At 39.3% G+C, this 10735-nt stretch overlaps 1 protein-coding gene across 1 annotated transcript in view; it reads left to right on the top strand.

The window, feature by feature from the left end:
- tenm1 (teneurin transmembrane protein 1) overlaps positions 1–1157 on the top strand; it is a 225681-nt gene extending 224524 nt beyond the window's left edge. The window contains exon 31 of the mRNA XM_037533313.1: positions 306–1157. Coding sequence (XP_037389210.1) covers positions 306–1079 — 774 coding nt within the window. The 3' untranslated portion in view covers positions 1080–1157. The remainder of the gene's footprint in view (positions 1–305) is intronic.
- The last annotated feature ends 9578 nt before the right edge of the window (positions 1158–10735 follow it).

Below are 10735 nucleotides of genomic sequence, written 5' to 3'. Positions count from 1 at the left end.
CTCGACACTGACACCTCAAAGACTCGACACTTGCATCTCAGAGACTCGACACTCGCTCCCCAGAGACTCGACACTTGCACCCCAGAGACTCAACACTCGCACCCCAGATACTCAACACTCGCTCCCCAGAGACTCGACACTTGCACCCCAGATACTCAACACTCACACCTTAAAGACTTGACAATCCCACCCCCGAGACACTCGCCACTCGCAACCCCAAGACACTCCACACTTGCAATCTGAAAATGTAAATATCTCATCGCCTGTCTCTTTCCCTCTTTCTGTCTCACACACACACTGCCCAGATTGTTCTTGGCATCCAGTGTGAGCTTCAGAAACTCCTGCAGAACTTTATCTCTCTGGACCGTCTCCCTATGACTCCGGCCAACGGCAGGCCAGGAGGCCGTCGTGGACGGAGCCCGCGGTTCTCCGCCCTTTCCTCCATCTTTGGCAAAGGCGTGAAGTTTGCTATCCGCGCGGATGGTGCAGTCAGCGCTGAGATCATCGGGGTGGCCAGTGAAGACAGTCGGCGCATTGCTGCGGTGATGAACGGCGCCACCTACCTGCGGGGCTTGCGCTTCACCTTGGACGGCCGAGACACGCATCATTTTACCAAGGACAGCCCACTGGAGGCAGACCTTGGCGTGGTGTGGGGTGGAAGCGGAGCTGCTGGTGGAGGGGCGAGGGTCTTGGAGAATGGCGTCAATGTTTCTGTGTCCCAGATGAGTGCTGTGGTTGCCGGGGAAACTAGGAGATTCGCAGATTTGGTCCTACAGCAGGGCGCGCTGTGCTTTAACATCCGCTATGGGGCAACGCCGGATGAGGAACGAACACGAGTGCTGGAGGGGGCGCGTCTCAGGGCGGTTCAAGGGGCATGGCTATTGGAACAGAGGCGGGTTAAAGATGGAGAGGGTGGGGCAAGGGTATGGGCCAATAAGGAAAGAGAGGAACTTCTGTCAGTGGGGCATGTTTCCGGTTATGAAGGATTTTATGTTTTGCCGGTTGAACAGCATCCTGAGCTCGCCGACAGTCCATTTAACATACAGCTGATTAGACAGACAGACGCTGGCCGAAGGTAACGGCGGCACCAACACATACACACATACACACACACACACACACACACACACACACACACACACACACACAAAGCACTATAGCAGGGATACCTAATTGAGATCCTGGGACGCTTTAGTACAGCACAGTTTGGTCATTTCCCTGTTCTAGCACATCTGATTGAGTTCAGCAGTTGGGCTGCAGCAAATTTACTTTGAAGTATATATAATGTTCATATGATCCACACAGTCGCTCTGACAGACTGTAATACACTACAGGAAGCGTAGGGGGCGATACGGCTTCTACTGTTTCATTTAAAAAGCTCTATAATGTTCATATGATCCACACAGTCGCTCTGACAGACTGTAATACACTACAGGAAGCGTAGGGGGCGATACGGCTTCTACTGTTTCATTTAAAAAGCCTCTGTGATGTCCAGTATTGTTCAAATTATGTTTTTAAATGGTGTTGGTAACAAAGGACGTATAACTAAAGGGGACATGACAGGGATATAACCGTTAATTGCAGCCCTAATCATGAGTTAATTCCCAGGCTAAGCAGGCATGTTGGAGCAGGGAAAATATACCAAACTGTGCTGGACTTTAGCCTCTGGGACCAGAGTTGATAACCCCTGCACTATAGTATCTCAGCTTTTTTATGACGTTGACGAGACAAATCAAGAAAGACTTGTTTGTCTTCGAAATGTGACAGACGATGGTATTGTATTATTTAATTTTTTTAAGGAAGTGCACTGCGCGGAAGTTTACGTTTATCCTTTTTTTAAATATAAGTTTCTGTGTTAATGTTTTCATTGAAATACTTTTGTGGCTTAGACATTCTTACACACAGAGAGCCTTCAGTTCCCAATCAAAGGTCTCTTGTTTTTATATGTGGAGAGAAGACTAGATCCACCCCCCACCCCCTCTTGTGAATAAACTGTAAATTTGGGAATATTCAGCGAGACCTGAGTTTTGCTGTTCAAGACAAAATCCAAGAAAATTGGACGGGACAAAGGTTCAAGATAACTGGATGGCAGTTCAACATTATTGGACAGAAAGGTCAAAACCCCAAAGCTATGAAAACAAATCACCTTTCAGGATTTCTTTCTCACACTTTTTTGGGATTAAACGTTCCCACTGAAATCTTTTGACCGACACTTTGGGATTTTTCATAGTACACATTTTTGAAATGGCCTGCTGAAATAAGTGGTTCAAATAGCCTTCCGGAATAATTGGCTGAAAATGGACTTTCTAAAATCATTGGTTCAAACAGCCCACCAGAATTCCCTCACTCAATTTGGCTTCCAGAATCATTGGTTCAATTTGTCTTCCAGTACAATTCTTTGAAAATGGGCTTCTGGAATTATTGGTTCAAATGGCCGCCTTCCGGAATAACTGGCTCATTATGGATTTGCAACCATGGGTTCACATAGCCTATCAGAATTCCCTCACTTGGCTAGCCTTCCAGAATAGTTCTGAAACAATAATTGGTTCAAAAGGTCAATTAAATGACCATCTAGAATTATTGGTTCAAATGGCCATCCTGAATCACTTGTCCAAATGACCTTCTGGAATCACTGCTTCAAGCTAGGACTTCCAGAATCATTGGTTCAAATAGACTTCTGGAATCAATGGGACCTTTAAGACCTATCCATTCAACCGACCTTCCGGGACCATCTGTTAAAACAGTTTTGTGTTTTAAACGGCCTTCCGGAATCAATTTCTTCGGGAATCTCCTCTTTAAAAGACTTTTCGAAGCCCTTTCTTTGAATCACCTTTCAGAATCATCCGTCTCAACGCCCTTCTAGGATTTGTTTGACTGGGTTTTTGGAATCATCCGTTTAAACAGCCTTCTGGAATCCTTTAGTTTCCACAACTGCTGCTGACTGTGTGGCCTTCGCTGCCTGCAAACTACTGATAGTGACTGTGATGCTAGGAGACACAGGGAGATGTACATAGTTCTTTAGCAAGTGCTCAACAACATGATGTACTGCTTAAGCTCCAGAAACCGACTGACGTCAGGTACCTGCTGCACCTGTACTGAACAGGAAAGAGAGCCCAATCAGAGAACCCGGACACCTGGAGATGGACTCACTTCGGTGCAAATCAGAGGAGCGTTCGTAAAGACGACAGACGCAAGCTGTTCTATAGCTCAGTAAAGACGTGTTTTTGATAAAATCGTGTACAGTGTACTTTTTGATATGTAGAGATATGAGATGTTATCTATGTGGAACTCGTGCCTTTCCGCTCTAAGGGAAAACGATAGAAGTTTGGAGTTGTAAATCACACAAACGATGTATGTTTTCGGTATTAGCTGTATGTTTTTAAAGCTTATTTTATGACTCGACTCAAGTACCGACAGTTAGTGACAGTCCAAAAAAAGGTGGGAAGAACCTCCATGATACAAAGAAGTTTCACCTGAATGTGCATTTGTTTCTGGATCCTATTCTCAAGGGACTGGAATGAATTCCGTTTGTTTTTAATATTGGTTCTAGTCCTTAGTGTCTGCACACCATGGCTGGATGGGATTTACCTGTCTGCATGTATTCTTTCCTATAATGAACAGAACAGATGACACGATTGAACAGCTTTGTGTTTGAAAGTGTTTGCATACCTGTTTGTTTCAGCTGCCTCAGTTCATCTGGACCTCTTGGTGTCCACCGTTGAGTCATGTTTTGAGTACTGCTTGGGGTCGACTGTGGGACGTGTTTGTTTCAGTGGTTCAGTTCGATATGCATGTGGTGTATTGGGCATTCGAGTGGGCAGGGATTTAGGGGCAGATCTACCAAAGCTTTGCGCCATCGCTCTCCCTACTTAATAAGTGTATTTCATGCTGTGCTGAAGTGTCGTAACGAAAACGTGTTTTTGACTTACTGAGGTTTCCATGACCCGTTAAAAGAGTCATTATAATGATTTATTTTTTTCTGAATTTTGACTTATGTCTAAAATAATGTCTATTGACAATGTCTTTTTTTAAATAATGACTGATAATATTAAAATGTCTTATTTTCTTAAAATATGAACTTATTTTATTGAAAAAAAACTTAGTTATGACTTATAATGTCAAAATGATGTCTTTTATGTTTTTAAAATAATGACAATGTCAAAATGTCTTATTTTCTCAAGGTAATGACTTATTATATCAAGAAAATGTCTTAATTACTTAAAATGACTTATAATGTCAAAATAAATGTTTTATTTTCTCAAAATAACGACTTATAATGTCAAAATAACGACTTCTATCAGAATGTCAGCATGTCCTATTTTCTCAAAAAAAGGTTTTATTTTTAAAAATGGTGAATAAAAATGTTAATAGATTTTTTTTCTCAGAATAATGTATCATTATGTCAAAATAATGCCTTATTTTCTTAAAATAATCTGCCAAAAAAAGGTTTTATTCTCTCAAAGTAGCGACTTATGTCAAACGAATATCTTATTTTCTCAAATTAGTGACTTGTTTCAAAATGATCAGAACCTTCCTCATCAAGAAGTAACATATTTGATATTTTGACATTATCTTGACTCACTAAGGCAACATTTTGATAACATAAGTCAATAATTTGACTAAATGTTGACCAAAGCTTATTTTGAATAAGTCAAAATGTCAGAGATTTCTCGGATTTCCAAATCCGAGATGAACGAGCAGCTTGGTTTCTCTCTTCTATTCCGGAGAACCCACTAAACTGGCCCCACCCACAGTGTGTTATTAGCACCTCTTTTAGTAGATCCGCCCCTAAATCTGTAACCAGAAGCCTGAATACTAGGAAACCTCATATATTTGAGATGTTACAACAAAGTGTATTTATTTACTCGTTTATTTATCATATTTATCAGAGCCCATTAATAAACAACAACAACACAACTGTAAACAGAGTCAACCCAAAAGACCAGAGGCTCCCTAAACTGCACATTCATACTAACTATGTTCTAAACAGATGGAATATCTGCCCTCTTAACAAAAATGGTTCTTCAAGGGTTCTTTAGTAATGAATATGGTTCTATATAGAACCGTGAACACTCAAAGAACCCGTTGCATGATTAAGGGATGATATGGTTCTTCAGATTGGTGGAGAATGTGTTGTATATGGTTCTATACAGCACCAAAAAGGTTCTACCCTTGCTGCAGTCTTGAGCTTGTAACAATAGGAGCACACTTTTAAGTGCAATATAGAACCCCTTTCAAAAAGGTGCCACATAGATGAAATGGTTCTTCAAATTGATGGTTCTATAGAGCACCAAAAATGGCTCTGCTCTTGTTATGATGCTAAGCCTGTAACAATGGGAGAACCCCTTTTAGTGCTATATGGAACCATGAACACTCAAAGAACCCATTGCATATTTAAAGCATGTTATGTTTCTTCAGATTGATGGGGAATATGTTGTATATGGTCCTATAGAGCACCAAATATGGTTCTCCTTGGTATGATGTCAAGGTTGTCACAATAGAAGAACCCGTCTTAATGCTATATAGAACATTTTTTAAAAAGGGTCTATATAGAACCATTAACACTCAAAGAACCCTTTCCCCGATTAAAGGATGGTATGGTTCTTCAGATTGATGGAGAATGTGTTGTTTATGGTTCTAGATCACAAAGCACTACAAAGTTTCTGCTCTTGTTACGACATTGAGCTTGTAACAACAGAAGAACCCTTTTTAGAACTATATAGAACCCTTTTCAAAAAGGTGCCACATAGAACCGTCTACAACACATTCTCCATCAGTCTGAAGAAACATTGCGCAATGCAAAGAACACTTTTCTCATGCAGAGGGTTCTTTGGATGTTCATGGTTCTATACAGAACCATTGTCTTTACTAAAGAACACTTGAAGAACCATCTGTGTAGCAGACAAAGATAACAAGCCACAATTAGGCTTGCTTTGCACAAAACATTGCGCTAGAATTTAATTAATAAGATGAAATAAATCAATCAATTTAATTGGTCACTTCTAATGTATGTAAAATTATGTAATTATGCATTTTCAATTTGAATAATGAAGAGAAATATTAAAAAATGCAAATACTGTTATTGATAAATGGGCTACATTTGAGGAAGGAGACCCAAGTAGGGAATTCAGAGAGATATCATTTATTTTTTTAAGGTATGTTCTAAAAAAGTGGTTCTTCAGGGATTCCTTACCAAAGAAATGGTTCTACACTCAAAGAACCCTTTGAAGTGTTTTCTTCCTTGGTGAAAGGGTTCATCAAGAGAATGTGCTGCATGTGGTTCCATATCGACGCTTTTAGAAAAGGGTTCTACATAGTACCAAAAGGTGTTGTGCTTTTGTCATGATGTCAAGTTTAGAACAGTACAAGAACCCTTTTTGCTGCCATAGAGGACAATGTACACCAATTCTCCATCAATCTGAAGAACCATTTTTTTATATATATATATATATATATATAGAACCATTTTCTTTACTAAAGAACTCTAGAGGAACCGTCTGTTTTAAGTTTGGATGTTTATTCGAAATTTTGTCCAAATGAAAGTGTATAGTGTTCTTTGAGGAACCGTAGTGCGCATTTTACTTCTTATAGTGCCATCAAAGTAGAACCATTTGACCATGCAAGTCACTTTGCGTTCATCAAGTGTTCATGGTTCTATGGGGAACTGTTTTCTTTATTAAAGAACCCCTGAAGAACCATCTTTTTTTGTGTGCATTGACAATGCCTAGATTACCAATCTGTAACAGTACTGAAGCTACACTATTTAAAAACAATGGTTCTTTTATGTAAGAACCTCGCAACACAGTTCCCTACTTGGGCTCCATGTGTATCATGTTTCTGTTGATAAACTGACGATGATAAAATGAAGAACCCTTTAATTGATTATTTGCCTCATGATTGTCCCAAGCGAGCAACTCAGTCTGTTGTCAGTGTGATTAAATATCAAAATCAACTCATTTCATTTCCCTGTGTTTTTATGTTCTAGATATGGGTTTGTTTGTGGGAAACAGGTGACCCGAGTGCGGCTGTGTGAACTAAAAGCTTTCCTAGTTTAACGTTCGGCACCTTGAAGTCACAATCAGGTTCTTGCTTCCATGCTGAAGAACCTCTACAAATATGGTTGCTGCTTACTGCAGAGGGTTCTAGATACCAGTGTAAGAACTTGAAGATGCTCATATCAACATTTAAACAGTTTAATCTGTTTGCTTGTCTTAAAATATCAAACCTTCTAAGTTTAAAGGGTCCTACTTCATCCTAAGTCTCTAATCATTGTAATTACATATTAGCAACACATGTAATAACAATGTAACTATTACAGATGGACTGTAAAGCTTCTAATTACACATGTATCAACAACAGTTTTGGTTTAATGTAATTCTGTAATTGTATCTTCATAAACCGGTGAATTCCAACTTTATTAATGTTTACCATCACACTTAATAAAGGTTGTTCTTCAAGGGTTCTTGAGTATAGCTTTATTTAGAACCAAGAATACTCCAGAAATCCTTTGCATGATTAAAGGGTTCTTTCCATCCAGAAACGGTTCTTAAGATTGATGGAGAGTGTGTTTTATATGGTTCTGTATAGAACCTTTCTGAAAAGGGTTCTTCTGTTCTTACAAGCTTGTAAAAGCATAAGAACTCTCTTTGGTGCTATATAGAACCATATACAACACATTCTACATCAATCTGAAGAACTATTTCACTGTACAAAGAACCATTTGAGCTTTTTTTTCCATTGTGTTTCTGGTTCTATGTGGAACCGTTGTCTTTAGTAGAAAACAATAAACAATAAAGCCTACACTGTTCTTCAGAAAAAAAATGATTTCATGTAGAACCTTGAACACTCAGAGAACCCTTTGCATGTCCCAGGGCTTCTTTACCAGGTGAAATGGTTCTTAATGTGTTGTACATGGTTCTGGATAGCACCAAACAGTGTTCTTCTGTTGTTGCAAGCTTAAGGAGACCTTTTGAAAAGGGTTCCATATAGAACCATATCCAGCACATTCTCTTTCGGTCTGAAGAACCATTTCACCAGGTAAAAGCCTCTTTAATCATGCTTATTGCTCTTGGACTGTTCAAGGTTCTGTATAGAACCATTGTCTTTACTAAAGAACCCTTGAAGAACCATCATTTTTAAGAGTGCGGTGTACGTTTACGAGAAAAGTCTTCATGAAAATCAGTTCATGTGTAATTACACTGTAATCCACCTGTAACTGTAAGTACATGACAGTAATTGCATTGTTATTACATGTATTATGTAATTACACAGTTATAAACATAAAGCGGACCTGATCAGAGTATTTTTAATAGCAGCATTTGGCAAATGAAGAACCTAAAAGTATGGTTCTTCAAGGGTTCTTTAACAAAGAAAATGGTTCTAGATAGAACCATGAACCCTTTGCATGATTGAAGGGTTCTTTGCATGGGGAAATGGTTCTTCAGATTAGTGGAGAATGTGCTGCAAATGGTCCTGTTACAAGCTTGACAATGTAACAACAGAAGAACCCTTTGGGTGCTATACAGAACCATACACAACACATGAAGAACCATTTCACCATACAAATAATATTTTAATTATTCAAAGGGTTCTTTAAGCATTCGTAGTTATATAAAGAACTTTCTTTATTAAAGAACCCTTGAAGAACCATCTTTTTGAAGATGATAGAACCAGAGGGTGCTTTGAATCTAGTACAGGTCAAGCGCAGCTGGTTGTGGCTCTAAGGGGCTGGAGCGTCTTGTCTGTCAGTTCCTGACCTGCAGTGCTTTGAGCTGTGAGAACGTTCTGTTCACTGAAGAACTGTACAAACATTCATATTTAAAAAGGTTCTTTGGGCATCGAGATTTTTGATAAATAAATATGTAAATTGTGAATTTGAGCCTGTTTGTTTTCCTTCTTTAACACAGCGTCACGAGAGCCGCAGAGGTTTGACCATTACATTATGTCCAGGCAGTCCAGTCACCTGGTCTCAGTTCATCAGGCCACAAGGATTTGAGGAGAGTTACTGCAGTGATCACCTAGAACCCGGTGCAGGTTCTCTTTAAAATAATCAGTTCTTTGCTGATGTTCTAAAATTTGAAATGATTTCTGTTGCCAGTGATCTGGACTTTGAACACAGTTCCTTTGCTGGTGTTCTAAGATTTGAAGTGATTCTTTGCTGATCTTATGGAATTTTAATGGAGTTCTCTTGCCAGTGTTCTAGAATTTGAAGTCAGTTCTGTCACCTGTGATGTACAATTTGACGACAGTTCTTATGCCAGTGTGGTAGAGTTTTAAGTTAGTTCTAAATTTGTAAAAGATGTTCTAGAATTTGAAGCCAGCTCTTTTGTTGGTGGTCTAGATTTTGAAGGCAGTTATTTTGCTTGTGTTGTAGAATTAAAGGAGAGGAAGTTGCTTAAAATTGTAGAACAGTGGCAAATTTGCAGCCAACTCTTTTGTTGGTGTTCTAGAATTTAAAATAGCTCTTTTGTTTGTGTTCTGGTTGTGTACAACTCTAGTTGTGAGTTGTAAAGTTGTTGAATATGTTCTAGAATTTGAAAGCAGCTATGTTGTTGGTGTTCTAGAATATGAAGTCATTTTTGTTGTTGGTGTTCTAGAATTTGAAGGCTGCTCTTTTGTTTGTGTTCTCAAATTGAAAGCAGAAGAAGCCACTTAAAATTCCAGAACACTGGCAAATTTGACGCCAGCACTTTTATTGGTGTTCTAGAATTTGAAGGCAGTTCTTTTGTTGGTGTTCTAGAATTTGAAGGCAGCTCTTTCATTTGTGTTCTAGAATTGAAAGCAGGAGACATCACTTAAAATTCTAGAGCGCTGGCAAATTTGACACCAGCTCTTTCGTTGGTGTTCTAGAATTTGAAGGCAGTTCTTTTGTTGGTGTTCTAGAATTTGAAGGCAGTTCTTTTCTTGATGTTCTAGAACTTGAAGGCAGTTCTTTTGTTTGTGTTCTCAAATTGAAAGCAGAAGAAGCCACTTAAAATTCCAGAACACTGGCAAATTTGACGCCAGCACTTTTATTGGTGTCCTGGAATTTGAAGGCAGTTCTTTTGTCTGTGTTCTAGAATTTGAAGGCAGTTCTTTTCTTGATGTTCTAGAACTTGAAGGCAGTTCTTTTGTTGGTGCTCTAGAATGTGAAGGCTTCTTTTTTTCCAGTTGGCTATAATTCAAAGAAAGTCATCCTGGAAGCATTGGAGAAGTTAGAGTTAGGTCCTTTGCCAGTACAGGACAAATCTGTGTTCTGTAACATCAGCAAAAAACTCACAGGCGTAGCTAGAACATGGATTATGGGGGCAGCTGAGACCCAGAGAGTTTGTTGGGGTGCCACACTAGTGTGTGAAAAACTAAACTAAATAAAATCTGCATTAAAATGATAAGGTGATGCACCGGAGCTCGTCACTGGATCTCCCCATCATTTCCACAAGAACAGAGCAGCGTGTCACTGCAGCTGCTGTTACCGCGGACAGTGAAGGACTGAACTGTGGTGATGGAACATATTTTACTCATTCGGGAGAAAAAAATGTTTGAATGAAGTGAATGAAATACATCATTCCTCTGATATCTCTATGCGCAGGTCTAAATACACCAGTCTAATGAGCACAAAGCTCACCTGAAAGCGCGGTTTAAGCTAATCTACAACCATAAACATTTCTATCTGACTAATTTATCATAGAGAGCCCGGAATGAGCCCGGAATGGCCTACGTCTCTGTATGTGGTTAAACTGCAGAGCTTAATAAAAGG

The sequence above is a fragment of the Pygocentrus nattereri genome, chromosome 23, assembly GCF_015220715.1.
Source record: "Pygocentrus nattereri isolate fPygNat1 chromosome 23, fPygNat1.pri, whole genome shotgun sequence".
NCBI classification, from domain to species: domain Eukaryota; kingdom Metazoa; phylum Chordata; class Actinopteri; order Characiformes; family Serrasalmidae; genus Pygocentrus; species Pygocentrus nattereri.
This window is presented reverse-complemented; position numbering and strand designations above follow the sequence as displayed.